The sequence below is a fragment of the Astatotilapia calliptera genome, chromosome 3, assembly GCF_900246225.1.
Source record: "Astatotilapia calliptera chromosome 3, fAstCal1.2, whole genome shotgun sequence".
Lineage (NCBI taxonomy): Eukaryota > Metazoa > Chordata > Actinopteri > Cichliformes > Cichlidae > Astatotilapia > Astatotilapia calliptera.
The window spans coordinates 3,216,328-3,243,487 of NC_039304.1; the positions used below are offsets into that span (position 1 = coordinate 3,216,328).

General features: G+C 47.3%; 1 protein-coding gene across 21 annotated transcripts in view; it reads left to right on the forward strand.

Moving 5' to 3' along the window:
• camk2d1 (calcium/calmodulin-dependent protein kinase (CaM kinase) II delta 1) overlaps positions 1-27,160 on the forward strand; it is a 78,820-nt gene that overhangs the window by 39,172 nt on the left and 12,488 nt on the right. For 3 of the 21 annotated variants that reach the window (XM_026159669.1, XM_026159662.1, XM_026159683.1), the window contains exons 5-15: positions 1,813-1,878; positions 8,850-8,922; positions 12,759-12,861; positions 13,503-13,586; positions 14,043-14,137; positions 14,241-14,363; positions 14,442-14,525; positions 14,621-14,663; positions 16,143-16,183; positions 23,269-23,328; positions 25,622-25,666. In XM_026159669.1, the coding sequence (XP_026015454.1) occupies positions 1,813-1,878; positions 8,850-8,922; positions 12,759-12,861; positions 13,503-13,586; positions 14,043-14,137; positions 14,241-14,363; positions 14,442-14,525; positions 14,621-14,663; positions 16,143-16,183; positions 23,269-23,328; positions 25,622-25,666 (817 nt within the window). Of the gene's footprint in view, positions 1-1,812; positions 1,879-5,658; positions 5,732-8,849; positions 8,923-12,758; positions 12,862-13,502; positions 13,587-14,042; positions 14,138-14,240; positions 14,364-14,441; positions 14,526-14,620; positions 14,664-16,142; positions 16,184-17,328; positions 17,362-23,268; positions 23,329-25,621; positions 25,667-27,160 lie in introns of all 21 variants that reach the window. The other 18 variants (XM_026159701.1, XM_026159720.1, XM_026159675.1 and 15 more) reach the window with 12 other exon arrangements.

A 27,160-nucleotide genomic window follows, 5' to 3' on the forward strand; every position in this document is an offset into this window, starting at 1 on the left:
AGAGGTTGTACCAATCCAGTATGAGTCTACAAAATACTTATTGTAGAGCAGCTCTGGTGTGAAAATCCTGTGAGGTTCTGGAGTCATCGTGTTCACGTAGTTGGCTGTCACTCCAGAAGGAGGCAACGTGGGTCTTCAGATTGATGCCACAGACAAACTTGTTGAGGGTCAAGGTTTCTGAAAGAGCGTGAGAGCCCTGCAGAGCTGCCACCTTCATCCATAGGTGCTGCCAGCATTTTGCACCAGAGTCACGCTAACGACCGCACCTCCAGTTTTAACAGACATCGCAGAGATCTGTGGGTGTAGCTTTTAAAGCCAGATGCTTTCTGGCTGTATATATGATTTCAGCTGCTCAGTAATGCTGTTGGGCTGTTGTCTTGGTGAAGTAAGCTTCCCAGGAAATAAGCCGTCTGGCAGCAGGCTGTTCTCCGTTTCACAGTTTGGACTCAGTAAGGCACCAAGAGCTCAAATGAAGCAATCGATGTGCAGAAAGTCCGTTTTAATTCTGCAACAATCTTGAATTCTCCCAACCAATCACAGCAGATGGCCCCGCCCCTCCCTGAGGTCTCTTCCTGTTAGAAGGGAGTTTCTCCTTCCCACTGTCGCCAAAGTTGTGCGTCCACATTGAAACGGCCGTAAACGCTGACGGCCTGCCTCATTTCTGTCTGCTGCTTGTTTACTCTCCGGCTCTTTGAAGCGTGGCGGCAGAATGACGAGGAAAAGCAGCGAGTTTTTCAAATGGACTCACAATGAGGAGGAGTTGCTGCTGCGAGTAACACAAAAGTACAAAAGCGAGTGAGAGTTAAAGATGTGAAGCACAGCTCTCTGCAGCTTTAACAGAACAATGCTGTGTAACGCCCTCTGCTATCTTTGGTTAATTGGTCACATGACTGCACCACATGACTGACCTGCGTCATCTTTTTCGAAAAGGCTCCGGGTTCGATGTCCACGCTGTGACGCAAAGATGACGTTTTCCAATGTTTCCGCTTTGGAGAAAACGCTGAGTTTTCCTTGACCGGAAACGGCGTCTCAGTGTGGACGGACGCCAAACGGAGAGAAAAAACCTTCGTAGGAGTCAGGATCCTTCCTCCAACGCTGCTCAGTGACTGCCTCCTCCCTGCTGGGTGTCATCAGCTGTTGTTTGCAGTCATATCTGGCAGCCAGAAAGGAAATGGCTTTCTAAACTCGACGAGCAATAATAAGATCAGAGGTGTGTCTCCTTCCTGGCCACGAGCATCTCCTCTTTTCCCTTCATTGAATCATTGCCAGTATGGATGCCGGGAGACTCTCGCAGTGGGTTAAACCACAAACCCTGGATGAGAGAGGGCATGGCTGCAGCACCATCAAGTTGTTAAAGGGCATTTAGCTGATTTACTTGGCTTAACATCGTCTTTGAACATCTCCAGACTCAGCTGCAACCTGATTCAGTTGTTAGTGCCACTTGATTTGATCTGTGTTACTTGGAAAATCTATCTGACTTGAGTCATGGAAATGTTTTCAGCTGGAAGGAATTCCCCTCCAGCTGAAACGGTAATATTGTTGCCTGGCTGCATCTGCTGGGATCAGGGTTTTCCTCCTCGTGTTCCCAGCTGGGCCCAGTCCCTACAGAGGGATGGAGTTTCTGCTCTAACGTGTGAGACACATGTAGCTGTAGCCACTTTAAAGAGCTGACGTCTCTGTGACCAGCAGTAACTTCAACAAACCAGTCTGAATGGGACCAGTGCTGTACGTGTGCTGGAGCCACACATTCCCCCTGCAAATGAAGTGAAACCAGCTTGTTTCTGCTTTTTGTTTCGCTGTGTTCGTTCCCAGAGTCACTGGTGGCGAGCTGTTCGAGGACATCGTTGCCAGGGAGTACTACAGTGAAGCTGATGCCAGGTCAGTGTGAGCTCTTTCCTTTCTGCGTTACTGTAGACGTGTCATGTGACTCGCTCTCCCTCGGCAGCAAAGGCGTATTCATGCAGCCACAGTGAACTAGAGCAGACACACAATGACAGCTGATCACAGTGGATGTTTGCAAAGCTCATCATGCCTCACGTATGCATCTATGCCTTTTGTGCCCCAAACCCTCTGTACCTTTTCTCTGTCCCTTTATGAGGAGGCTCCTTCCTCAGCTTCTGTTCTGCTTATTAAAAATCACCCATAAAGCAAATAATCCAGAGTAGGGATGGGTATCGTTTAGGTTAGGTTAGCAGTGCTTAAACAATGGAAAAAACACAAACTTTGTCCAAAACCTCTCATGTTTAACTGTTTTTTTGTAAAAAGATAACAATGTTAGCCTTTTCTGCAGCTATGGGGCATATATGGTATCACTCTTGGCTGGAAGCAGTGCTTAAACAATGGAAAAAACACAAACTTTGTCCAAAAACCTCTCATGTTTAACTGTTTTTTGTAAAAAGATAACAATGTTAGCCTTTTCTGCAGCTATGGGGCATATATGGTATCACTCTTGGCTGGAAGCAGTGCTTAAACAATGAAAAAAACACAAACTTTGTCCTAAACCTCTCATGTTTAACTGTTTTTTGTAAAAAGATAACAATGTTAGCCTTTTCTGCAGCTATGGGGCATATATGGTATCACTCTTGGCTGGAAGCAGTGCTTAAACAATGAAAAAACACAAACTTTGTCCAAAAACCTCTCATGTTTAACTGTTTTTTGTAAAAAGATAACAATGTTAGCCTTTTCTGCAGCTATGGGGCATATATGGTATCACTCTTGTCAGGAAGCAGTGCTTAAACAATGGAAAAAACACAAACTTTGTCCAAAAACCTCTCATGTTTAACTGTTTTTTGTAAAAAGATAACAATGTTAGCCTTTTCTGCAGCTATGGGGCATATATGGTATCACTCTTGGCTGGAAGCAGTGCTTAAACAATGAAAAAAACACAAACTTTGTCCTAAACCTCTCATGTTTAACTGTTTTCCACTTTTTCTTTGGTCATTTTAGCCTTTTTGGCCAGGGTGAAGGGAGTATCTGCCATCAAACAAGAAGACAGCCGCATGTAGCTATGATGATGTTTGCTAGTTCACCTTACATGCATTAATGTAATAACGTGGTTAGCCTACTCAACGTAAATTACACACAAACAAGATTAAGCTACTCACGCAGAGAAGAACGGCTGCTGCTGCATCATCATCCTCATCATTTCTGCTACACTGGCAGGGCTAGGGGCCAGGACTCTCCTCTTCGGGTTTTTGGGGGATGTTGCTAACTCTGGGTCCGACAGTATCAGCTTAAAGCACTTGTTGCAGGCTGCTGAGTTTGCATCTTTTGCCATCATGGCACCGGACACCGGCACCCATCCCTGATCCAGAGTGACTTTTGTGTAACATGTTAAAGGTTTCCATTGCAGGTTTTATTCCTTCCTGCAGGAGTTATGGACAGTTTCACCTAATTGATGCTGTTTGTGGTGGAGTTTGTGTTTTATATGAAGCAAACTTTGTATTTTCTCTTAACAACTTGAAGGAACAGTTCAGCAGTTCATACGCGTGACTTTATTGAGTGGGTGATGTATTTAGCACACAGATTGGGAGCAGAGGGAAACCCCAGAGTCAAAGAGTACAGCTGCCACCTCAGGCTGAGTGCACGATGGCTGTATGTGATTTTCAGCTTCAGCACTTGTCTGTGGAAGCTTGATGCTTTGGCAGGACTTTACGGTCTGTGCTTGATGTTCTTCAGCCGAGCTCTACGAACGCTTTGGTTAAGCCTCAAACGCTGGTGCAGGTACCTGTGCAGAAATAATTACTGAGGATGCCAAACGTGCAGCAAAAGGTGAGGAACAATGCTGCACGCAGAGAGTGTTAATCGTTTATTCTCAGCAGGCAACAAGACGCAGTGAACAAAATCACATCAGTTTGGTGGCGCCTTCGCCTTCTTCTACGTCCACTTCCACACAGTTTTTGAAGGAAGTCAGCTGGCAAACATCTGGGAGAACTACGCACAGATGTTCTGTGGATGTGGGCGTCCTCAGGTCTCTGATCGCAGACACACTCGATGATGTTGAGATCAGGGGGGCGTCACTTCAGTGCTGCTTGTTCCTCTTTACAGTAACGAGTTCCTGATGAGTTCGGCTGTGTTTGGGCTCCTTAAACAGTCATTCATATTTCTGAAAGCTCTCTTTCTTTACAGCATTTTCCTCACCTGCCTAAGATGTTTGCACAGTGCTGTCCACAGTTTGTCAGACCTGCACAAACGCAGGCTGGTTGTCTAACGGGGCCGAGATAGAGATGGCTCCATGAGCTTGGACAGCAGCAGAAACCTTCGTCAAACACTGTCCCTGGTTCCTGCACCGTAGCTGCTGACAGCTCTGAGTGGCTCTCTCACTGACTTCATACAGCTGGACGCACACGTTTGAATTTATTTAGGATTTTCTCCAATCCTCACAAAGCCAAGAGTCTACATGAAGGCTTAGTTATGTATATACGCCCACAGGAAGTGCTGCAGGAGGCTCTACAGTGACATGCTAATGTGTTGTAGTCATCATGATTGACTACAGCTGGTAGCTTGTCTTTGGATTTGTTTGACAAACTTCAGTGGAGCCTCGCCGTCACCCTCAGAGGAGAGGAAGTTAGGAAGTCCAGGATCAACCTGGGAACCATTAAGACTGTGGTGAAGCGAGTTTTCCACCACCGTGGTTGGAGAGGTTGCCGACCACACAGTGTCCGTATGGATAAATCTTCAAAATGAAGTTTGACGGTGGGACAGGACAAAGAGCTGTTTGGCCCCGATGACAAGAGGCTTATGTTGAGGAGTAAAGCTGAGGTTCCTAAACCTGAGAGCACCGTGCGGACTGTAGGAGCTGTTCTGCTGACAGCGGTGCAGGTAAGAAACACAGCTGGGTTCTCCAGCAGGACAGGACAACATGCTGCTCCGAGCTCCGCCTCCGCTTCAGGGCCCGGACCACGAGCCAACATGTTCAGATCGGTGACGGTGGTCAAATATACCGACAGAATCATCCCCGAATCCTGTTGATGGCTAAAAGCATCATTTTAAGCTGTGTGACTGTAGAGAAATGCCAAATAAATCCAAGCTCGTGCACCGTTGCTTTCAAAGTCCTGCAGGAGAAGAAAACGTGCACTCACATTAGAAATGCAAAGCCCCGTAAAGATGCCCAGGACGAGTGGATGGAAACAGCTGAGCTGTTTACCGTCACCGAGCTTGTGCAGCCATCATGTCCATGCTGCAGTGTATTCATCGCTCATGGTCACCGCTGCGCCTGTGTAGTCTTTGCTCGTGTTTCTAGTCGTGTCTTTGAATGCATCCCTCGTCTCGCCGTTAAACTTCCTGTAGGTTAGTTTAGCGTCCTCGTGTCTCTCGTGCGTCTCACCTGTGTGCTTCTCCTCCTCTGTTATCTGTTCCTGTGTTTATAGTGCGGCCGTAGGATCCAGAATATTTAAAGTTTACCTTTTTAGGTCCTGACAGTGAGCAAAGTTTGTTACCAAGCAGCTGTATTCCTGACACTTTAGCTGTTTCCTGCTTCCGTCTATAGCAAAGACAGACCTGCCTCTGCAGCAGCTCGCACTGCAGAAAGTCTTCACGCCATCGAACACTGAACTGTTCCTTTTCCATGTTCACCTGTCACTGCAGTGCTGCTCCAGGTGTCTGACACTGACCCGTCCTCCCTCTCCTCTCTGCTTCTGGCCTGGTCTGCCTCCACAGTCACTGCATACAGCAGAGTGTAGAAAGTGTAAATCATTGTCACACAAATGGCTTAGTGCACAGAGACCTGAAGGTTAGTAAGGGCCAACCGTTAAGAGACTCGGCCGTGCTGCATCCACTGCCACGCCCCCTCCACCAGTCACCCTCGCACATCGCCACAGCGGGGCGTTGTGGGCAGGCTGGCTGGAGACGAGGCGGCGGGATGTGTCGTGCAGGCGGGGGCAGGCAGACGCCATCACAGCCTGCCTCTACTGTACGCCACCAAGTGCATGTAGCATCTTTGCTAAGTGGTGCGCTGACACAGCCGCTGTCAGGCTTCGTCAGAGAGAGGAGAAAGATGGTGTGGTTTCATTATGATCATTGTTATGATTCTAAAGGTGGAGCATCATTAGGTTCAATTCAAATTCATTCAGTGTGTTTACACATAAATACAGCAGAGAAAGTTTGAAGCAACGAATTTGCTTTTTAACACTTTTGAATCTATAAAAATGTGTTTAAGAGATGAAAGCAGGAGCAGACCTGAAGCATCCTCACAAACAGGATGTGCTGCACGAGTAACACTTTCAGCACGACACAGTCAGAATACTCTTAGTTATGCAAGCCTGCATCCAGATGTGGCACGCTTGTGTTACATTTCCACAACTGTCTGTCTCTAAGCACCTCCTAGCGTTTGCACACTCCTTCATTGTGTTGGGAGCAACTAAGGGCTGCAGTGTGTTTCTGAAGGATCGATCCACTGTGCAGGCACACACGGACCCGGGCCCTATTTCAGGAAGCCGGTTTAGAAAACTCAGAGTGAAAAACGATACTCAGGGTTGAGTAACCCCGAACTGTCCAACTCGGAATATTCGGTTTCAGAAAGGCTGATAACAATTAGTTCAGTCAACGCGGAGTTGCTTTAACCCCAAGTTAAGCGCGCGCACGAGGATACATAAAGCCCTGATTAGTGGAGCACAGATTAAGCGAGTCACCATGGAGACGGAGGGAAAGAAGGCGCGGTCAATGTATTTTACAGCGCTTGAGGCCGAAATCCTGATGGCAGCATATGCCGATAACATGCAAATTCTGCGGAAAAAAAGTAACACAGCGACAGCTGCAAAAGAAAGTGAGCATGCATGGCAAAACATAGCCGACAGAGTCAATGCGTGAGTGTTAATTTAAACATTGATCGAGGGATTTCCACCCATTTAACACGTTATTTTATCATATGTTATTTTATTTGTTATTTTATACATTTTATGTTGTGACGTGATGTGAGCGCAGGTGCAACCCAACAGGCCCCAAACGTTCCTGGCAGCAAGTAAAAATGAAATATAAAAATATAGTCCAAACAGGTAAGGTGTAATTGTATTATGAGCCATAGTGCTTGGTCTGTTTGTAAATCAATTGCAGTTAGAGGCTACATTAATTTTCTGTCTGTAAGCACTTATTGAAATTATCTGAGCACATTACAAGTACATATTTGCTTACTCTGTATGCTCAAATGTCACCCGTTATAGCCAACAGAAAAAAAGCGGAGGCCTGAAAAACAGGTGGGGGTCCTCCACCACCACCACTCACAGAGGCTGAGCAGTTGGCTTCCACATTTGTGATAATGTTGGCAGCATCACATGTGATCTTCACAGTGCAGAGAACACAAATTAGCATCCATTACTATAATGAAATAATTTGTTAGTTTGAAATGCTACAGGGAACTATGTACCTGTACATTAATGCTGTGGAAAGACTTCCTGTTCACATAGTCTCCTTCATTTACTGAAGGAGCAATGATTGGAATGTGAGTGCCATCTATACAGCCAATCACGCCTGGGAACCGTGAGAATAAATGTAAAATTTAAGTAGTAGTTCAAGTGTCACCACATCATGAATTAAGTTTTGGTCATCCTGATACCTGCAATTTTGTGGCATCCCTCTTTGATGAATCTTGTGGGTCTATGACCGGGGAACACCACAGACGAGTACAGGAGACGTTTCAGTGCAACTGTAACATTCCTGACTGCCCGACAGACGGTAGCCTTGGAAACGTGCTCAGCGTCACCAATATTATACAGAAAGCTCCCGTTTGCAAGAAACCGAAGTGCAATACAAATAATATGCAATGAACTGAGAGCATGTCCGCGATGTGTCACATGAGCAATATTAGGCCTGAGGATGTTATTCAAATAAATTATAGATTGTGCTGAAAAACGGTAACGTTCACACAGGAAATCATCAGGAAATGATAAAATGTCCGAACGCGCTCTGATCACTCTCTCCCGGCGGAGAGCTCTGCGGAGAATTTGGGCTTCAACATCTACTGGCTCTTCAAGGAAGGGGCACGCCATGTCTGACACTTCCTACTGTCAGGTTTCCGACAAAGAGGCGGAGACAGTCAGGGTTAGTTGAAGTAAACCTGCTAGGGGGCAGGTTAGCTTCACGGAGTGTGTCGTCATAGTAACTCACTCAGGATTAATCTAAACCCGCTTTGTGAAACTGAAAACCCAGAGTTTTCGTTAACTCAGGGTATACTTACTCAGAGTTTGCACTAAACCGGCTTCCTGAAACAGGGCCCTGAGCTGGTCACCTGATGTCAAACGCACACGGGTCAACCAGCTCTTCTTCAGCGTTGGTGCGTCTGGACCGTGTAGCTTCAGCCCGAGCGTGTCATTAGACGCTACATGTCTGTAATGCTGCATCCATGTTCCATGTTTAGGAGGAACCATGTAACCTACACAAACATGTAGTGAACCTGCAGCACTATATTTGGTTTGTCAGTCACAGGTTGCTTCAAACTTTAACTGCTTCATTCACATGTTGTCTTCAGTAAAGTTTGTAACATTATCCTGTAAAGGGACACACTGTGTCAGCTCCTGTAATAAACCACACTATTCTGTAGCTCCGCCTCTCTGCCCCGCCTCCAGATCTAACCTCTGCTCTGAGGCTCGGGCAGAGAGCTGTGTGTGAGGATGATGATGAAGTTCCAGGATGTGTTTTAACTGTGGCAGCACAGAAAAAGCCCCGTTGAGTGAACGGCCCGTTTTCAGCCAAATTACCTCAAGTTGCTGCTAATTTTAGCTTCTGGGCGGCGAGTTGCCACATTACTGAGCTCCGCCCACTAACACGCCAGCTCCCCGAGGCTCAAAGCAAGCTCACAGCTACAAATATGAGTGTTAGCTCGTCACTAACCCATGCCCCCTGGTGTTTGCATGCAGTCACTGCATTCAGCAGATCCTAGAGGCTGTGCTGCACTGCCACCAGATGGGTGTGGTCCACCGCGACCTCAAGGTGAGTCGATACAAACGGTCTCTCTCTGTCCTTTTGTCCTGATGCTTTCCAGTTATGCTCTTTCCTTTTCCCTGTCAGTATTCTGAAGTTCTCATCAAAACACTTGGTCTTCACCAGCAAAAGTTGGAACATTTCTCTAAAATACAAGGAACCAACAATGGCTGCGCGCCTGTTTCTTTAAAGAGCAGCGTCTGCTTAGTGTCAAAAGTGTTGTTGGGTAATGATTGTTGTGCTAAGTTCAACTGTTGAGGAAATTCAGTGTGAGGCTATAATTTGAATGGTCCTTCCAGGAACGACGCCCTCACGGAGCCATCAGCTCTGCATCTGTAACCAGGTCAAATGCTTTACGTGGAGCCGCTGAGCACATTGTGGTGTCTCATCGTGGGTAATTGCACTAATGCCTCCGCAGCGGTCTCTCTAATGCTGCTCTCCTCCTGTGGTTCGCTCCCGAAGCTCTAATTTGTCAATCAAATGAAGCGGGCGTGTCTGAGGTTTGCTTACCTGCAGCAGTAAGCTGACGTTTTGCATCTGTCGGCTGCCCTCGCCCCGCACTCTGATTGGCTGTTGCCAGGCAGCTGCCACAGTTGACTGCAGAAACACAAAGAAAAGCAAATGCAGCCGAAACAAACGAGCGAGCGGGAGCTGTAGAAACAGCCACGTTTTTGTGTGTGTGCACTCGTGTGATTCGATTCCTGCACATGATGGTCTGTGCAAACACACACATGCTGTGGAGGTCGATGTGTAGGAAAGAGTCCTGGGTTACACATGCCTGCACAGTGACGATGTTTTCTGTTCACATAAATCCAGCGCAGTCATCTTACACTGTGGAGGCTTTCTGTCAGTGTAAAGATTTAACATCCTGAGATGCTTGAATGTAAGAAAAAGGAGTGTGATGATGAAGCAGCGCTGCTGTGGTCAGTGAGAGGCTTAAACTGTGAGAAATAACAGGAAAAGTTCTTTGTGCAGACAGAGTCTGTCCTGTTTGTGTTTCACTGTAAACCCACAGTTAAAACCAAATGTGCACATTTATAAAGCAGGAACTATTACTGCTTTCCTTTGGTGCTGTGTGGTTGGTCACAGGGAGTCATTGCCAGTAGAAGCTGAAGCATTTCTGCCCGTCTCCACGAGGACCAGCTGGACGTTCTTTGGTGGGTTGGCTCTGGGGCGCTGGCCTTATGTTGACACCCCGCTCTAAGACTTGATCTCTGTTGTTTCCGATTATCAGCCTTTGTAATATCCACATTATCCTCCCACATATTCTCCAGAGACACAAGAATAGAAGCCACTCGAACAGCTCCGACAGAGTGTTGGTGATCAGCCAATGTCAGCGCAGCCAATGAGGAAGCGCGGTGTTCAGAGTCACAGGCGGAGAGGATTTTGATGGCTTTCTGGATCTAATCTCGTTTATTTGTCACCTTTCTGAAAGTTTTGTTCTGCGTCTCCCAGAAAATCTCAGTAATTTGTTGCATTTGTGATAAAGCTGTAAAAGATCGCAGCTTTATTTCTAAAGCACTGCAACATAAAGTGCTGCACAGAGTCCAGACTGAGCAGGCTCTGATCCATCAGCTCATTGGATCTGCTCTTTGACTCACTGTGTCAGACACAATCCAATCTATCACAAGAAGGGAGCACAAACCCTGATGTGAACTGTGCACAAATGCAGGACGTGCTGGTGCATTGGTGCATGCTAAAGGCACAAACCTGCATCCTGCACGGCTCCATCACTGTTTGTGTTCTTCGCCCTGCGTTTGACTATCTTTGCATGCGTCTCATCCAGGCCTGAGAGCTGCAGTAGGTCAGTTAGAGACTGTGGCGGCGCTTCAAGGGTTCAGTGACTGGATCCATTATTAGCAGCCCTTAAAGCACACTGGGGGCCTTCCATCCATATGGCCCCATCTGAGAGATCATAAATAGATTATCAAGCACAGTCAGGGTGTGCGACACAATATCCACTAGAAGTGAGTGTCAGAGTTGTCTGTGGACCGAGGAGAAGCTTCTTTTTCCTGTGGGAGATCCTCAGCTCTGAGCATACAGAATCAATAAGGATCCAGTGCAGTCAGATATCAAAGGAGGCACTGGTGTGCTCTAGGTGTGTTTCCTCTGGTAGTGAGATGAAGGTGGAAAGCAGCCCTCATCCTTCTCCACAGGGCGGAGGTTTACGTTTCAGCTAACCAAGAGAAGGAGCTCTCAGTGGCTGAGCGTTAGCCTCCGCGGGCGAGGATGACTGTGAGTACAGAAAAGCAGTGTGCTACAGTTAGTATATACCAGTGGGCACGAGGATGGAGAGAGCTCATGGCTCTGGCATCACAGTGACTCTTATCTCGTGGTTCCAGGATTTGTCCCTCAGAGAGATTTATTGTCATTGCACAGTCGTGCAGTGAACCTGGAGACCTGTCCCACGTCGGCACTACGTACAGCAGGACAGGACAACTTAAGTACTAAAAAAGTGCATGTTTATTGCACCTTGTTATAAATATTGTTGTTGTTACCCCCAGAAAGGTCCAGGGAGGCATCCACTCAGGTCAGCTGTTAGCACTGATTAGGGCCTCAGCAGCCCCAATCTCCTGCCCGACGGCAGCAGCTTAAACACCCGGTGAAAGAGGAGGCCCGCTGACTCTGTACACGGTCCGACAGGAAGTCTCAGGTGGCAGCAGGAAGTCCAGCAGTTTCTATTAGTCTGCCTGTTAGTGGCGTTTTGAAAGCAGAGCTAAGTCAGCGAACAGCAGCCTGGCGTAACGGCCTGTTGTTCCGGTGGGAGATGGCAGCGTTGTAACAACTGACAGCTGATCCGTGACCTCTGGATGGGACCTGGAGCGAGTGTGGGCTTGAAATACTGCAGGTTAGAATATCAGTGATGCACTGATGGCAAATATGTTGACCTGATGTTGCTAAAACCATCTAGTCGACACGTGCAAAGGAAACTGTAGATGCAATCCCACCATTTACTTCCAATCAGCTGGTCCCAACTCCGGCCTGTTAAAAGGTGTCTCATTGCCAAGGTGTCACGTATATAACCAAAACCAGTGAGCTGTCAACACCTTTACCAGTTTCTTACTGGTTGGTTACAGAAGAATTTCCAAACGACTGACGGTTGCAGTCAGCATCCAGAGGTGGAAAGACCAGGGCCAGGCTGACCCGGTGTTTGGAGGTCAAAGACACATCAGCCAACATTAAAGGGGGCGGGGACATCAGGGGGCGGGGCTCAGATACCTGAGAGGAGGATGAACGGGAAAATGAACCTAGGATGTGTGAATGCAGCTGTTGAAGGATGAACCTGTGGCAGACTGATGTCGTCAGCCGGGTGGAGATGAGCATGTTCATGACACAGTGATTGTGATCAGAGTGCAGGTGTTGCTGTCATGTTTCAGCTCAGTGTGGGCGTCGTCCACAAACTCCGTCTGATGAGTGATTGGCTCTCACTGACGCTGAGGTGTGGTTGGACAACAAGCTTGTGTTGTGATCAACAGCAGCTTGTGTTGTTGTTGTGTGCTGCTTTGAATATGTTGACGAGCGCTTCACGTGTCCTCCGCGGCCGCTCTCACGCCCCGCCTGGCTCGCTCGTATTGAAAGAGTCGTGCAGCCGGGCTGAAGCGACCTCAGACTGAGGCTGATTATGATCGGGCTCAGCATGAGTCAGTGCTGAGTTTGTGTGCAGAGGCCTCCAGCCCAGCCATTAGTCTGTCCCGGACGCTCTCTGACATCAGTCCTTGATGATGCTGTGATAGCCCCTCCTACTAGCTGCTAGCAACCAAAGTCTTGATTCATGTTGAGCCTCATTGTAAAGTCCTGTCTTGAGCCGCTGCAGGATGCTGATGTTTCCTGTTCTTCACTCCAAGCCAGAGAATCTGCTTCTAGCCAGCAAGCTGAAGGGCGCTGCAGTCAAGCTGGCAGACTTCGGCCTGGCCATCGAGGTTCAAGGAGATCAGCAGGCGTGGTTCGGTGAGTGACCTCAGTTTGGTCCGTGTTAGCGTGACTTACCTGTGTCAGCGCTGCGACCTTCATGTATCAGCTGACTGTTTTAAAGCCCAACATGAATGTCAAGAAAGATGTCAGTGTGCACTCATCCCATCAAAGTGAATCTGTGATTGTGGGATGTGTCTAAATACTGGTGATAAAACTAATGACATAACACACAGGTTAGATGTTTTGCACAGGTGCAGTCTATCAATATGTTGTGTAACTACACACGAGCCGGTACATCTGTCAGGCGTTTGCTCTCCAACGATGTCACTGTGTCAGCACACCCTAATACCCCACAGAGACGAGGTGCTCCACTGCTGCCGGCTTGCATCAGGGTGGAGGTCTGGCCTACTTGTCTCCATCTAGTCTCTGTGGAGCTCTGAGATAATTAGTCTGTTCCCCCAGCACCAGCTTCCATCTGGAACCAGTTCATTTTATGCCCTAACTTAAGTACCAGTTGGACGTCCCCCATGAGCGTGTGTGAGCCAAAGCACACGCCTGGTGCAGAGTGCTTTGATTGCAGCTCTTAAACCTTGCTTTACGAGGCCTCTGGTCCTACCTGCTTAGGTAACGAGCTGTGGGTCGTCTGTACAAGCTTCACTTGTGTGTCTGTGTTTCAGGTTTCGCTGGGACACCAGGATACCTGTCTCCAGAGGTGCTGAGGAAAGATCCCTATGGCAAGCCAGTGGACATGTGGGCCTGCGGTAAGAGACGAGCAGCGTGTCATTCTGTCCTGTGTGCTGCTCTGTGGCAGCCTCTTGGATTAATCACTGCTCTCACTAGTGAAAGCAGCACATCTGGCTGCAGCTGTGGGAAACACATGCGTGCAGCACACCTGTCCTGACTCAGACCACAGCAACAAAGGGCGGTGTTGTTTGTGGTCGTAGCGGCAGATACGGGTCCTTTTCATCTTTTGCAGGCAGACGGCCAATTAAAAAGCCCGTCCCTGGTAACACCAGCAAACAGAAGCGCTCAGTGTGTCTGCATTTACACAAACAGCAGCTGTTTGACTTTGTCTGCTGCTCATTTAGAAACAGCTGAATGCAAACAGGTTGTCCTGGTGTGACGTTAGTGAACACAAGCCGGCCTTTTTCCTGAGGCTCGGTTTGCTTTAGTAAAGACGTGAGCTCTCGGTTAACTGTGGTTTCCGCTGCTCGTAGGAGTGATCCTCTACATCTTACTCGTGGGCTATCCTCCCTTCTGGGACGAGGACCAGCACAGGCTGTACCAGCAGATCAAAGCTGGGGCGTATGATGTGAGTTACACCGTGCAGCCACGCACACGTGCAGAGAAATGTGTTCCTTTTAACAATAACGGTTAGCTAAACTCCAAATGGTTTTCACGATGTCGTTGAACAGTTTCCCTCCCCAGAGTGGGACACGGTGACCCCCGAGGCCAAAGACCTGATCAATAAGATGCTGACCATTAACCCAGCCAAGAGAGTGACGGCCACCGACGCACTCAAACACCCCTGGATCTGCGTAGGTGTCGCGCTCCCTAACCCGGGCAGGTTGTGTAGTAGCGTTTAAGCTTGTGACACTGCCTGTGTGTTTCCACAGCAACGCTCCACTGTAGCATCCATGATGCACAGACAGGAGACTGTGGAGTGCCTCAAGAAATTCAACGCCAGGAGGAAACTCAAGGTAGGCGGCGGCAGTGAGCGGTGCACATCTAAAACCCTGAAAACCAGAGCATGCTCATCCTGCTGTGACGCTCCCCTGTCCATCTCTCTCCTCAGGGTGCCATCCTGACAACGATGCTCGCCACTCGAAACTTCTCAGGTACGACCTGGAGTAAAGGCTGACAGCCAGTCATGGCCCGTGTTGTAGCGACTCCCTATAATGCCGTTCACATGTGTGGTTCACATGTTGAGGTGCTGCCTCGGAGTCCTGCTGTGTCCTGATGTTCTGGCCTTTAGAGCCCATTAAGCTCGGTGCTCCCCATCGAGCGTGCAGATCGATGCCGTCCACGGGTGCCTTTAAAGGGCGAACCATTTCAACTGAACCAGTATTGATTTGTGTTTATGACTAATGACAGGAAAGCTGCTCATTCCACTTCTGTCTCAGCTGTGAGTGCGATCCCTCTGTTTACCTTTGTTTTTCTTTCTTCCTCCTCGTGTGGTAACTCGTGTGTAAGGTAAGAGTCCTCGCTGTAGCTAGCACGTCTCTGCAGCGCTGAGCTACACTGCCAGGTTTGAGTCCGGGCATGTGTGTCTACCAAAACTCCACTGTGGGTCAGTTTGTGCATTAGCGGTCATTGTAGAGGAATCAAAGCTGGTTTACGAGGCCTTTGCCATCCTGCAGACTAAGTGTGAGAAACGTCCTCAGTATTGACTGCAGAGGGGAGCAGACGTCTCTCGCTTCCAGTCAGATGTTGTATCGTTAAATATACATATAAAATATATTAGACCCACTGACAGAGCGGAACTATCACATGTTGGAGTTAATCCTTTCAATGTGTGTAAATATGATGTAATTTCAATAGAAAAACTTCACAGGGATATAAAAACAGTTAAGTTTGATGTGTTTTAATTGATCAGAAGGGAAAAGTTTGCTGTGTGCAGACAGAAAGCATTGATTATGTGATGGATCTGTTCCATGTGTATCTCACAGCAGCAAAGAAAGGATCTGCTGTTGATATAAAGTTCGACACGTATCGATGCAAAGTCATTAAAAACGTATTAAAGTTCCTGCTTTTAAAGCTCAGCTGCTCCTAAATAGACTCGTAATTATATCATCTCCTTTAAATACTGGCCCAGACAGACGTTTCTCTTCAATGGCCGCCAAAAGACAGCTTTGGTCACTGCAAAGCTTCGATCAGTCACTCTACGTGCTGTGATTTAGTCTCACCCTGACAGACGATGCACCAAACTGCTTACCTCTGCCGCTACAATCACCTGCTTCATGTCTCACAGCGTCCTTGCATGTCGACTGTAAAGTTCATTAACCGGCCACAAATACGTGAGGGAAGCTCAGAGTTGCTGCTCGGTGTTCTTGCTGAAAGAGCAGAGTTTCCTCTAAATGTGCTCCGTGTCTCCTGAGGTTTTACCAGCTGAATCTAACCGCATGCTCCCGTCTCCGTTACTGCTTTCTTTGGGCTTTTTTTGTCTCCTGACTTTGCTTTTTCCTCTTCTGCTTCCGATGGTAGGGCCACTCTGAGGCTGCTAGTCATTGGCCGCCTTGAATGGACCTGCTGCATGTGCCTGTGTAGTTGTTCAGCTGGCGTCTGATTTCCTCCCATTGTTGTCTTTGTTTCCACAGCAGCCAAGAGCCTGCTGAATAAAAAACCGGATGGTGTCAAAGTAAGTACCGTCACACTCCAGGTTACAGATGTACCTTATTGTTGACAGCAGGTCGTACTGCACACCCCACTGGACCCCCGTGGGTTTGCTCTCATGTTTGAATACTGTCAACAAAATGGACATTAATGAAGCTTGTCTTCAGACATGCATCCGTCCTACCAGGTGTCACAGGTAGTTCGTCATTTTTCACTGTGTTGACTCAACATGAAGATAAACTCATGTGCATCTGAAACAGCACGGTGGCACAGCGGTTAGCGCTGTTGCCTCACAGCTAGAAGGTTCTGAGTTCAACTCCACCATCAGGCTGGTGGAGTTTGCATGTTCTCCGTGTTTGTGTGGGTGCTTTCCGGGTACTCCGGCTTCCTCCAACAGTCCACAGGCAGCGGGGTTAACTGGAAACTCTAACTTGGCGTGCGTGTGAATGTGTGAGTATGTGTTAGCAGTTAGCTGTCCAGGTGTGCCTTGCACCTCTTGCCCTAAGACAGCTGGGATTGGCTCCAGCTCCTGAGACTCCAGCATTGATGGAGGTCAGTAGTACTTATGTCATCGTACGTATATGGACAGTTGACCGTTTGAGAGTCATCCTCCTTGGTTGCTGCTGGTATGCTAGGCTATGCTGCTTTACCCAGTATCTCAATTAGAGTTTCTATTACATTAGCAGGTTCTGTAGGTGTTGGGGACTGTGGATACGGTTTATAGTAGGGCAAAACAGCATGTTTACAAATCCCAGACACAACGATGTTGTCGGTGTGCTCAATAGTGAGAAAGAAAGAGGAAGCAGAGCTCTGCAGAGCTCCGCAGCATTGCTGTTGTTTGATTTGACAGTTCTGTGAAATGTGCTGCATCATCTCTGAGGCTCATTAAATAGCTCTGGTTTCCCTTTAAGCACAGTCCAGCCTGTCAGAGGGACTCGTGTTCCTGCCTGTGGTAGTCCGCTTGTCTTCATGACCTGTTAAAAACGTGTTGCTGGTTTCATGAATTTGACTTGTTGCATTATGTGAAAGGAAGTGCTTTTTGCTAAGTATGCATTTTAATCACCATCGTGTGGTTTCATTTACTACTTTGGACACAAATGAATATGCAGTGGATTGATGTGAGTTACGTTTCACAATGAGACAAAGACGACGTTTCCTGTGTTCACGCAGAAAAGGAAGACGGACAGTGCAGAGCACGTGGGGGTACGTCTGCTGCTTTGGTAGCCAGACCAGCTTTTGAAGTAGTTGGCAATAGAGACCTCGTTGTGTTTCCACCACAATCACAGTGCTGCTTGAGGCTGGGGAGGCACTGCATGACTCACGACACAGAAACACTATAGTTTGGGCTGAATGTGTCAAAGCAGCTTTATCATTGTTATTATTAAAGTCAGAGATGCCTTTGAATCCGTGTTCAACATTTTATTCAGAAAATGTAGGATTTAGGTTTGAAACCTCTGAAATACTAAAAATTAGTGTTTTTATGTAAAACAAAAATAACGTTTTAAAGTTTTCTGTGTGAGGTCCACCTGTTCTGGTGTGCAGGGCTGACCTGAGCTCATAACCACTGCTTGCTGACCAAATAGCCACTTATGTACACAATCTGTAGCTTTCTTCTTCTCCTGCATACAGCAGTGTTGAATAGATTAATGCTTATAGTGATGCTAGTTTCACGCTGAACTCTTTTGTTTGCTTTGTTGCACAGATGGGAACAGATTCCCATTCCTGACCCACGTGGACGTTAAAACCAGGAGTTCCACTGTCAGCATTAAATAAAGTTATGTAGTGTGTCCCCAGCCGAGACTAAACCGCAGACACTGGCACAGTAGATGACACAGCTTAAACCATAGATTCTGAATGTGTGCATAGTTGTGGTTTAGATTCGTTGAATTTTCACGTCGACGTGGAGTTGATGTGATCTGATTGTTTCGTTGTCGGGGTTTCTTAAAGTCGGCGTCTCCGTGGTGTGTAAATGTGACGCATGTTCCACATTTCTGAAACAAAAGCACGCACAAGGAAAACAACTTTCCACAGTGACCGTGTGCTGTCAGGCACAACTAATGCCGTTTAAAATTAAATTACCATATTTCGCTCATTTGACACCACTGACGGGTGAAGGCAATAATGCTAAATATCTGAATCATGCTACACTAAATCAATAACTCTGTTATCTCTTCATCACTCCTGTTAGTAGGCGGGGCGTAGTAGGCCGTGACTGAACTGCAAAAAGTGTAACGTTGGACAGAGTATCTCAGAACTGCAGCTCTGGAGTGTTCCCAGTATACAGTGGTCAGTATCTACTAAAAACCAGTGGTGAACAGGGTCAGTGATGCATGTGAGGAGCAAGGCCAGTGTGGTCCAGGGGCTCGGTCATCCATGATAGTTCCTCTTCCTGTTCCTTATCCCATCTGTCTTGGTGTTCTTGGAGCAGCACATGTGTACCCTTGTGTAGATCCTTCACAATCAGCCCCCTGTTTGTCCTGTCAGGTGATCAAGCAGTGCTGTTAGCTTCTTCAGGCTGCAGACGGGGCTTACGTCGGGTCCTGGGGCCGTCCGGCTCTTCGTTCCAGACACTTGTTGTTGGATGTCTGCCTTTGTGATGCTGACTGGCTCTTGTTCTCTGGTCTTATGTCCACCAGCCACTCTGCGTTTGTATTTTTCTCTTTTCTTTTTCTCCCAGATGTTCTTCGAGTGTTCGAGCTCTGGTCTGTCTGCCTCTGATATGATTGCCTTGTAGCCAAGAGTACAATCTGGATATATCTTCAGGCTTCATGACCAAACCTGTGAGCCTCTGGCAGTTTCTACAGCCTCAGTTATTGTTGTATTTTTTCTTCGTCTAATTGTTTTGTGAGAGCCTTCACACCAGCGGCCTGTTGCGGTTGTGCTGTAGGGCGCTGGCAGTGCTCATTCTGTTCCTGCTTGCACAAAGGAGCAGATATTGGTCCAGCTCTGCTAGAGTAACTGCCGTCTCCTGGACTCTCCTACAAGTCTGAGACTGTGATACAAGATACAGCAAACTGTCTGGCACTGGGAGTTGTGCGTTTGTGAAACACCTGTGCAACCTTTGTATGGCCCCGGTATCAGACCACACTGCTGCACTAACTTCAGCCAAACTCCAGCAGGTGAAACTAGCAGCCCACACTGTTACCCACCTGATCAGATCAGGAAGTCTGATTTAAAAAGTTCCTTTGATTCTTTTTAGCTGTGTGTGTGCGTGTAAAATAATTCACACAGTGATGTCTGGTAAAGTCCCCTAACCTGCTGTAGCTTAATCAAACTAGTCACAGCGCCTGAGAATCTTTCTTTAGGATGAACGATGCATTTTATCAGCTTTGTGTCTGACTGTCTCTGCTGCTGTCTCTGCTTTCGTCTGTGCTGCTGTCTGTGCTGCTGTCTGTGCTGTTGTCTGTGCTGTTGTCTCTGCTGTTGTCTGTGCTGCTGTCTGTGCTGTTGTCTCTGCTGCTGTCGTCTGTGCTGTTGTCTGTGCTGCTGTCTCTGCTGTTGTCTGTGCTGCTGTCTGTACTGTTGTCTGTGCTGTTGTCTCTGCTGTTGTCTGTGCTGTCGTCTGTGCTGTCGTCTGTGCTGTTGTCTGTGCTGTTGTCTGTGCTGTTGTCTCTGCTCTTGTCTGTGCTGTCGTCTGTGCTGTCGTCTCTGCTCTTGTCTGTGCTGCTGTCTGTGCTGCTGTCTGTGCTGTTGTCTCTGCTGTTGTCTGTGCTGTTGTCTGTGCTGTTGTCTCTGCTGTCGTCTCTGCTGTTGTCTGTGCTGTTGTCTCTGCTGTTGTCTGTGCTGCTGTCTCTGCTGTTGTCTGTGCTGCTGTCTGTGCTGTTGTCTGTGCTGTTGTCTGTGCTGCTGTCTGTGCTGCTGTCTGTGCTGTTGTCTGTGCTGTTGTCTGTGCTGCTGTCTGTGCTGTTGTCTGTGCTGTTGTCTCTGCTGTTGTCTGTGCTGCTGTCTGTACTGTTGTCTCTGCTGCTGTCGTCTGTGCTGCTGTCTGTGCTGCTGTCTGTGCTGCTGTCTCTGCTGTTGTCTCTGCTCTTGTCTGTGCTGTCGTCTCTGCTGTCGTCTCTGCTCTTGTCTGTGCTGTTGTCTGTGCTGTCGTCTCTGCTCTTGTCTGTGCTTCTGTCTGTGCTGTTGTCTCTGCTCTTGTCTGTGCTGTTGTCTGTGCTGTTGTCTGTGCTGTTGTCTCTGCTGTTGTCTGTGCTGTTGTCTCTGCTCTTGTCTGTGCTGCTGTCTCTGCTGTCGTCTGTGCTGCTGTCTGTGCTGTCGTCTTTGCTGTTGTCTGCTGTTGTCTGTGCTGTTGTCTCTGCTGTTGTCTGGGCTGTTGTCTCTGCTGCTGTCTGTGCTGTTGTCTGTGCTGTCGTCTCTGCTGTTGTTTCTGCTCTTGTCTGTGCTGTTGTCTCTGCTGTCGTCTGTGCTGTCGTCTCTGCTGTCGTCTCTGCTTTCGTCTGTGCTCTTGTCTGTGCTGTTGTCTGTGCTGTCGTCTCTGCTGTTGTCTGTGCTGTTGTCTGTGCTGTTTTCTGTGCTGATTCTTTTTAGCTGTGTGTGTGCGTGTAAAATAATTCACACAGTGATGTCTGGTAAAGTCCCCTAACCTGCTGTAGCTTAATCAAAGTAGTCACAGCGCCTGAGAATCTTTCTTTAGGATGAACGATGCATTTTATCAGCTTTGTGTCTGACTGTCTCTGCTGTTGTCTCTGCTTTCGTCTGTGCTGTTGTCTGTGCTGCTGTCTCTGCTGTTGTCTCTGCTGTTGTCTGTGCTGTTGTCTCTGCTGTTGTCTGTGCTGCTGTCTGTACTGTTGTCTGTGCTGTTGTCTCTGCTGCTGTCGTCTGTGCTGTTGTCTCTGCTGCTGTCGTCTGTGCTGTCGTCTCTGCTGTCGTCTCTGCTCTTGTCTCTGCTGCTGTCGTCTGTGCTGTTGTCTGTGCTGCTGTCTCTGCTGTCGTCTGTGCTGTTGTCTCTGCCGTTGTCTGTGCTGTTGTCTGTGCTGTCGTCTCTGCTGTCGTCTCTGCTCTTGTTTGTGCTGTTGTCTCTGCTGTCGTCTCTGCTCTTGTCTGTGCTTCTGTCTGTGCTGTTGTCTGTGCTGTTGTCTGTGCTGCTGTCTGTACTGTTGTCTGTGCTGTTGCCTGTGCTGTCGTCTCTGCTGTTGCCTGTGCTGTTGTCTCTGCTCTTGTCTGTGCTGCTGTCTCTGCTGTCGTCTGTGCTGCTGTCGTCTCTGCTGTTGTCTGGGCTGTTGTCTCTGCTGTTGTCTGTGCTGTTGTCTGTGCTGTCGTCTCTGCTTTCGTCTCTGCTGTCGTCTCTGCTTTCGTCTGTGCTGTTGTCTGTGCTGTTGTCTGTGCTGTTGTCTGTGCTGTTGTCTCTGCTGTTGTCTGTGCTGTTGTCTGTGCTGTTGTCTCTGCTCTTGTCTGTGCTGTTGTCTGTGCTGTTGTCTGTGCTGTTGTCTGTGCTGTCGTCTCTGCTGTCGTCTCTGCTGTTGTCTGTGCTGTTGTCTGTGCTGTTGTCTGTGCTGTTGTCTGTGCTGTTGTCTGTGCTGTTGTCTGTGCTGTCAGCCCAGCCAGTGAAGCAAACACACACATTTTAATAATCAGTATCTTGCAGTAGACAAAGAGAAGAAGTATCAACCTGTTGTTGTACCCTGGTGTAGAGCTGGGCGTTATATCGAGTTTTTAAAACATATCGATATATTTTTATACGAGATATAAGATGTGACAATATCCTTTATATCGATATAGTCTATGTTACGTTATAATTATAGTTGTGGAGCCGCAAGTTTGCCTCTCTTTCGTCCACTTTTGTCTCTACGCAACGTTACTCCGCCTCGCCTTCACTGAAGACAACTCCCCCTCCTCCCCCATCGCTTCACGTGCAGGCAGCGACAAGACGGACACGGCAAATCTCCGTTAACGAGTTACTGCGCATCGCCCCATGCGTGGGGCTGGACGGCGTCAACGTGCTAACGAGCTAAACATGCTAACGAGCTAACCGCGCTAACGAGCTAACCGCGCTAACCCTAAAATCCTTTCATTCTCTCAAAAGTTGATAGCGCGCCTTATGTATGAATTCTGGTTGTGCTTGGTGGCCGCGAACCGATTTTATGTGGTACACGGCGTTCAGCAATCTGTCAAAAATGTTTGAGTACGACTTTGGTAAGCTACGGAGCTGCACCGCTTGATAGATTGTCGGCGCATTACGGCTACCGAGGAGCTTCGCGGAGTGATACGTACTGTGCATCAACGTAATATTACCGTATTGTGTGTGTATAAGGACCATAAATGGCACCTGTAAGAGACGTGGTTATGAAGCGGATTTCAAACTCCAGGCTATCAGTCACACAGTAAAACTTGGGAACAGAGCAGCTGTAAAATCTGTCTGTCTTTGTTATTACGCTCAGCGTCTTTTAGTTTACATTTTGACTGCACAATTGTGAGCTCTTTGTTTAGCACAAAAACAACCTTGTTTTCTTTTATTTATGGAGCATTATTATTTAATGAATGCTCATAATTTAATTTTGAGTAATTTCTTCATGTACATCTGTGCTGTATGTTAATAAAAGTGCCTGTGTGACATCTGGGACACAGCTTTGACTAAGAACTCTTTTTGTTCTTACTTTATGGCTTAAAAAAAATATCGAGATATATATCTTATATCGCCATCCAGCTAAAAAATATCGAGATATGAATTTTGGGTCATATCGCCCAGCCCTACCCTGGTGCATGCTGGAATCAGCACACAGACAACTAGTAGAACAAGTGTCATTTACCTTATTAAATTCATGACAGCAACTGGGTCATTTTTTCCTCTCCACTCTCTGTTCGCTGTCTAACTTTGAACTCTGGGGATCTAATACTGTTTGAATATTCCACGGTCTATTAACTCATGTCCTAATAACATTTCTTGATCGGAGGTTTGATCAGAGGAAGTTAATTTGATGAGCCTCTTCGACGGCTGAACTGATGCTGAAACGTTCCCGGTGGGGTGGCACACGTGACAGCGACTCCTGAGCACAATGTCCCACTTTTGCTTCCACAGCAGCTGCTTGAGGAGTGACTGTTTGGACACTAAGCCTTGTCACTTCTGCCCTGTTCCATCTACCTGCCTGTCTGTCCACTCTGTCTCTCCAGATCAACAACAAGGCCAATGTGGTCACCAGTCCTAAAGAGCCTGTCCCCACTCCTTCTCTGGTACACTGTCTGCCTGCCTTGCTGCCTGTGTTTGCATGACTCTGTCTCTAACTGTAGATCTTTCATTACTTCTGCTCTGTGTAATATTTTACTTTCTGTTGTCGATGGTCACTGTTGTTTTCTTGTTCTTTCCATTTGAAACGTCTTTGTTGTAACATGAGGGTTGCTTTGTACATTGCTCCATTGCTACACATGGGCTACATTCTCCTTTGTTGTTGATGCCAGCTGTAATGGTACTGGGACCATTGCAAGCCAGCTGTGGCTAATACACTGTTGGTTGTTATTGCATTGAGACAATTAAGGTATGAAGATGGAGGAGTTCCTCGATGTTAGAGGCCGGCAGGTACAAAGGTCGCTGTTAGCAAAGCAGAAGGGAAACAGATCCGACTCATAAAACCAGATTTATGAAACACGCCAAAGTCAAATCACAAGTTGTAGTTTTCTTACACCCCCAGCTGGATGCCAGTATTCACACTAAAGTTCACCTCCTTCATGACCCTAATATATCCTCACCAGAGTGTCTGCTAGGTGCACCTCTGTACAACTGCTCATCAACACAAGTATCCAATCAGCAAGCTACACAGGAGAAACTCAGTGGGTGGGGTCAAGACGGGCTGCTGAAGTTCAGAGCATCAGAACATCGAAGAAAGACAGTTTTAAAAAGCGTGGGTAGAAAAGCTGGATGGGCTGCAGTGTGTATTTTGGAAAATGCTGATCCACTACGGTTTCCCACCCAACAATCTCCTGGCTTCACAGACAATAGTACCAAAAAGAGAAAATATCCGGTGGGCGGTAGTTCTTTGGGCCAACAATGTCAGAGCAGGATGGCCAAACTGCTTCGAGTTGATAAGAAAGCAACAGTGAGTCAAATAACCACTGATTATGCCCAAAGTATGCAGAAGAACATGAAATGGGGGCTGTTTTCTTTGAGCACTATTTCAACAGCACAGCCGCCCTGAGTGTCCACCCATCTTATGACAGCTGGTTCCAACTGGTTAATGTCTCGTACTGGGATCAGTCCAGACCAGAGCACCACTGGGATGTGGTGCAGCATTATTTGGACCTGCAGCTGCACAATGCTGTTGTGTCAGTGTGGACAGGAAGCTCCAAACCTTGTTGAATATATGCCACAAAAGGCGTACCTAATAAAGTGTCTGGCAGAGGAGAACATAAGTAGATTTTTTATAAACAATAACCTCACGTGGACCTGAAATTGATCTCATCTTCAAGTCTAGAGAACAGATGTGAGGTATTTTGTTCTGGCACCCGTTCATGTCCAGGCTTTAAGAACAGTCTAGTTTAAATATGTGTTAGTCCCCGTAGTCTCCTCTGCATTTAACCCACCCACACAGTGAGTGGGCAGCACCCACACAGAGTGGGCAGCACCCACACACTGAGTGGGCAGCACACAGTGAGTGGGCAGCACCCACACAGAGTGGGCAGCACCCACACAGTGAGTGGGCAGCACCCACACACTGAGTGGGCAGCACACAGTGAGTGGGCAGCGCCCGGGGAGCAATGTGTAGGGACAGTACCTCAGGGTAGCTGTTCAGTGGATTCAAACCCCCAGCCTTCTGTCCGTATCTGATTGCAATGATCAGTTCATGAGTTGACAAACCCGTCACATGTGCTGGAATCACAGACGTGATTGGTGATTAAAGCTTGTCTTTAAATGGATATCAGAGCTTCTTGTGTTTTCAACCCCTGGTTCATAAATGAGACAGACGTCAGTCCACTCAACAAATCTGCATCCTTCTCTAAATGTCCCTCACTAAGTCTGATAATGCAAACATGCAGTTCAGATTAATACTTCCAGGTTCCTGCACCAATATAAGAGTGGGGCTCGTGTAGCACAGTGGCAGAGCTCACTCACAGCTTCACCCTGTTGACAGGAGTTGGTCTGCCTCAGGTTCGCAGCTGCTGAGTTTGGAGTTGACATGCAGGGAAACCGTCCTGATCACGTGTCTCTTTATAGAAGTACTTTGATGCTTCAGTGAGCGTTCAGCTCTTTACAAACATTACACCACCATGTGTGTTCCTGTCGTTGTCATCCTGGCACTAAGCAGAACCATCTGTGGGTGTCGTCGCAGCTTTCAGTGCCAAATCATCTCGTGTCTGCAGTCGTAGTCATTGCTGTAGTTGCAGTTTTGTTTGTAGTGATGACCTGTTTTCCCTAAATAGCAGCTGTTAAACTTCCCTTCACTGCTTTCACTTGAGTCCATTTTGCTGAACGCCTGCGTGCCAGTCTTACTAATCGACTTTCACTCAACGTCTCCTCCTCCTCTCAAATCAGGAGCCTCAAACCACTGTTATCCACAACCCAGCTGATGGAAATAAGGTACACGGCTGATCGCCTGCTGATCTGAAGCTGCTGCTGCTGTTCGTCACCATTTAGACTAGAAGTTTAATGCTGCTTCTGATGATGGTGTTTGTGTGCCGTTGCTCTAATTCAACGTCATGCAAGAAAACAGCCGAGAGATCTGTGAAATACTGCACGTTATAAACTGTTGCATGTAATCATTTGGACGTAATCTTGGTCATCTGCTTACTGTGACGAATATCATGTTTAATGTTTAAATTGTGCATCGTGCTGAGGTTGTTTCTTTGGAGAAGCATCATCATGTGCTGTGACCAAGCAGCTGTGCATGTTGTTGGACACAGCAAAGAGACAGCACAAGGATACCAGAGCCATCCTCAGTGCTTCTCACAGTGTTGTGCAAACGTATGGATCTACATCAGCGCGTAAATCCATAAGACATAGACAGAAATGCATGCTTGTGTTATTGCTTTGTGGAGTGAGGATATTGTGATAGCTCATATGTTATATGTGCGTAGTCTGCTGTGTAGATGCATATGCAAGCTGGTAGGGCTGCACGATTTTGCATAAAATGAGAATCACGATTTTTTTGGCTTAGAATTGAGATCACGATTCTCTCACGCTTCTCTTTTCCAGTATAAATATTTATTGCACTTATTAACTGCACATCAACTTCGTAACAGTTGAGACTGAACATAAAAACAATAAATAAACATAAAACAACAAATGTCTCACGTTTTGTTGTTGCAGCAAAATGTTGTCCTGCTTGAAATTCCGTCTCCACCGTTGCTCGACGCTGCGTGTACAGAGCAGGTGGTGCAACAATAGAAAAATAGTTGCGGGACGGCACTGTGTAGCGTTTGTCTAGGGTGTTGATCGTTTTCCTAAATCCCTCGTTTTGCACAGTGTTGATGGAGCCATATCTTTGGTCAGGTGATAAGTGACAGCCTCCGTGATGTCTTTGTGCCTGCGGGAGTTCGACGTGTATAGGGAAGCGCTGTATAAGGTTCCCGTTATTGATGTTTGGGTGGTTGATCGGGACGGATTTTCTCCTGTCACTTTCTCGTCATCCCTGACGTGCTCTCTGTTGTTTTTTCCTGCTAATTTTAGCATCACACGGCACAGCTTCTGTATCACGCGGTATAAGGCTCCGCCCTTGTCATTTGTTGAGCAGGAAGAGTGAGCGCTTGTTTTCATGCAGAGTACGTCCCGGATCAAAATGCGGTACAATCGTCGTCTTTTTAAAAAAAAAAATTTTAATCGTTGTCATTTGGAAATGAGATCGCACATAAGTATGAATCGAGATCGCGATTTTCTAACGATTAATCGTGCAGCCCTACAAGCAGTTGTTTCATGTGAACAAGGATACAACATATTAAAGGGTTGAGGATGCTGCTAAAGATAAAACTGCCTTAATGAGACAAAGTATTTCAAACATGTTCACTTGAATCACATTTTGATGCTAAGTCCACTGTTAAGCTTCAAATGATAACACAAAACAACATTTTGGTCCCT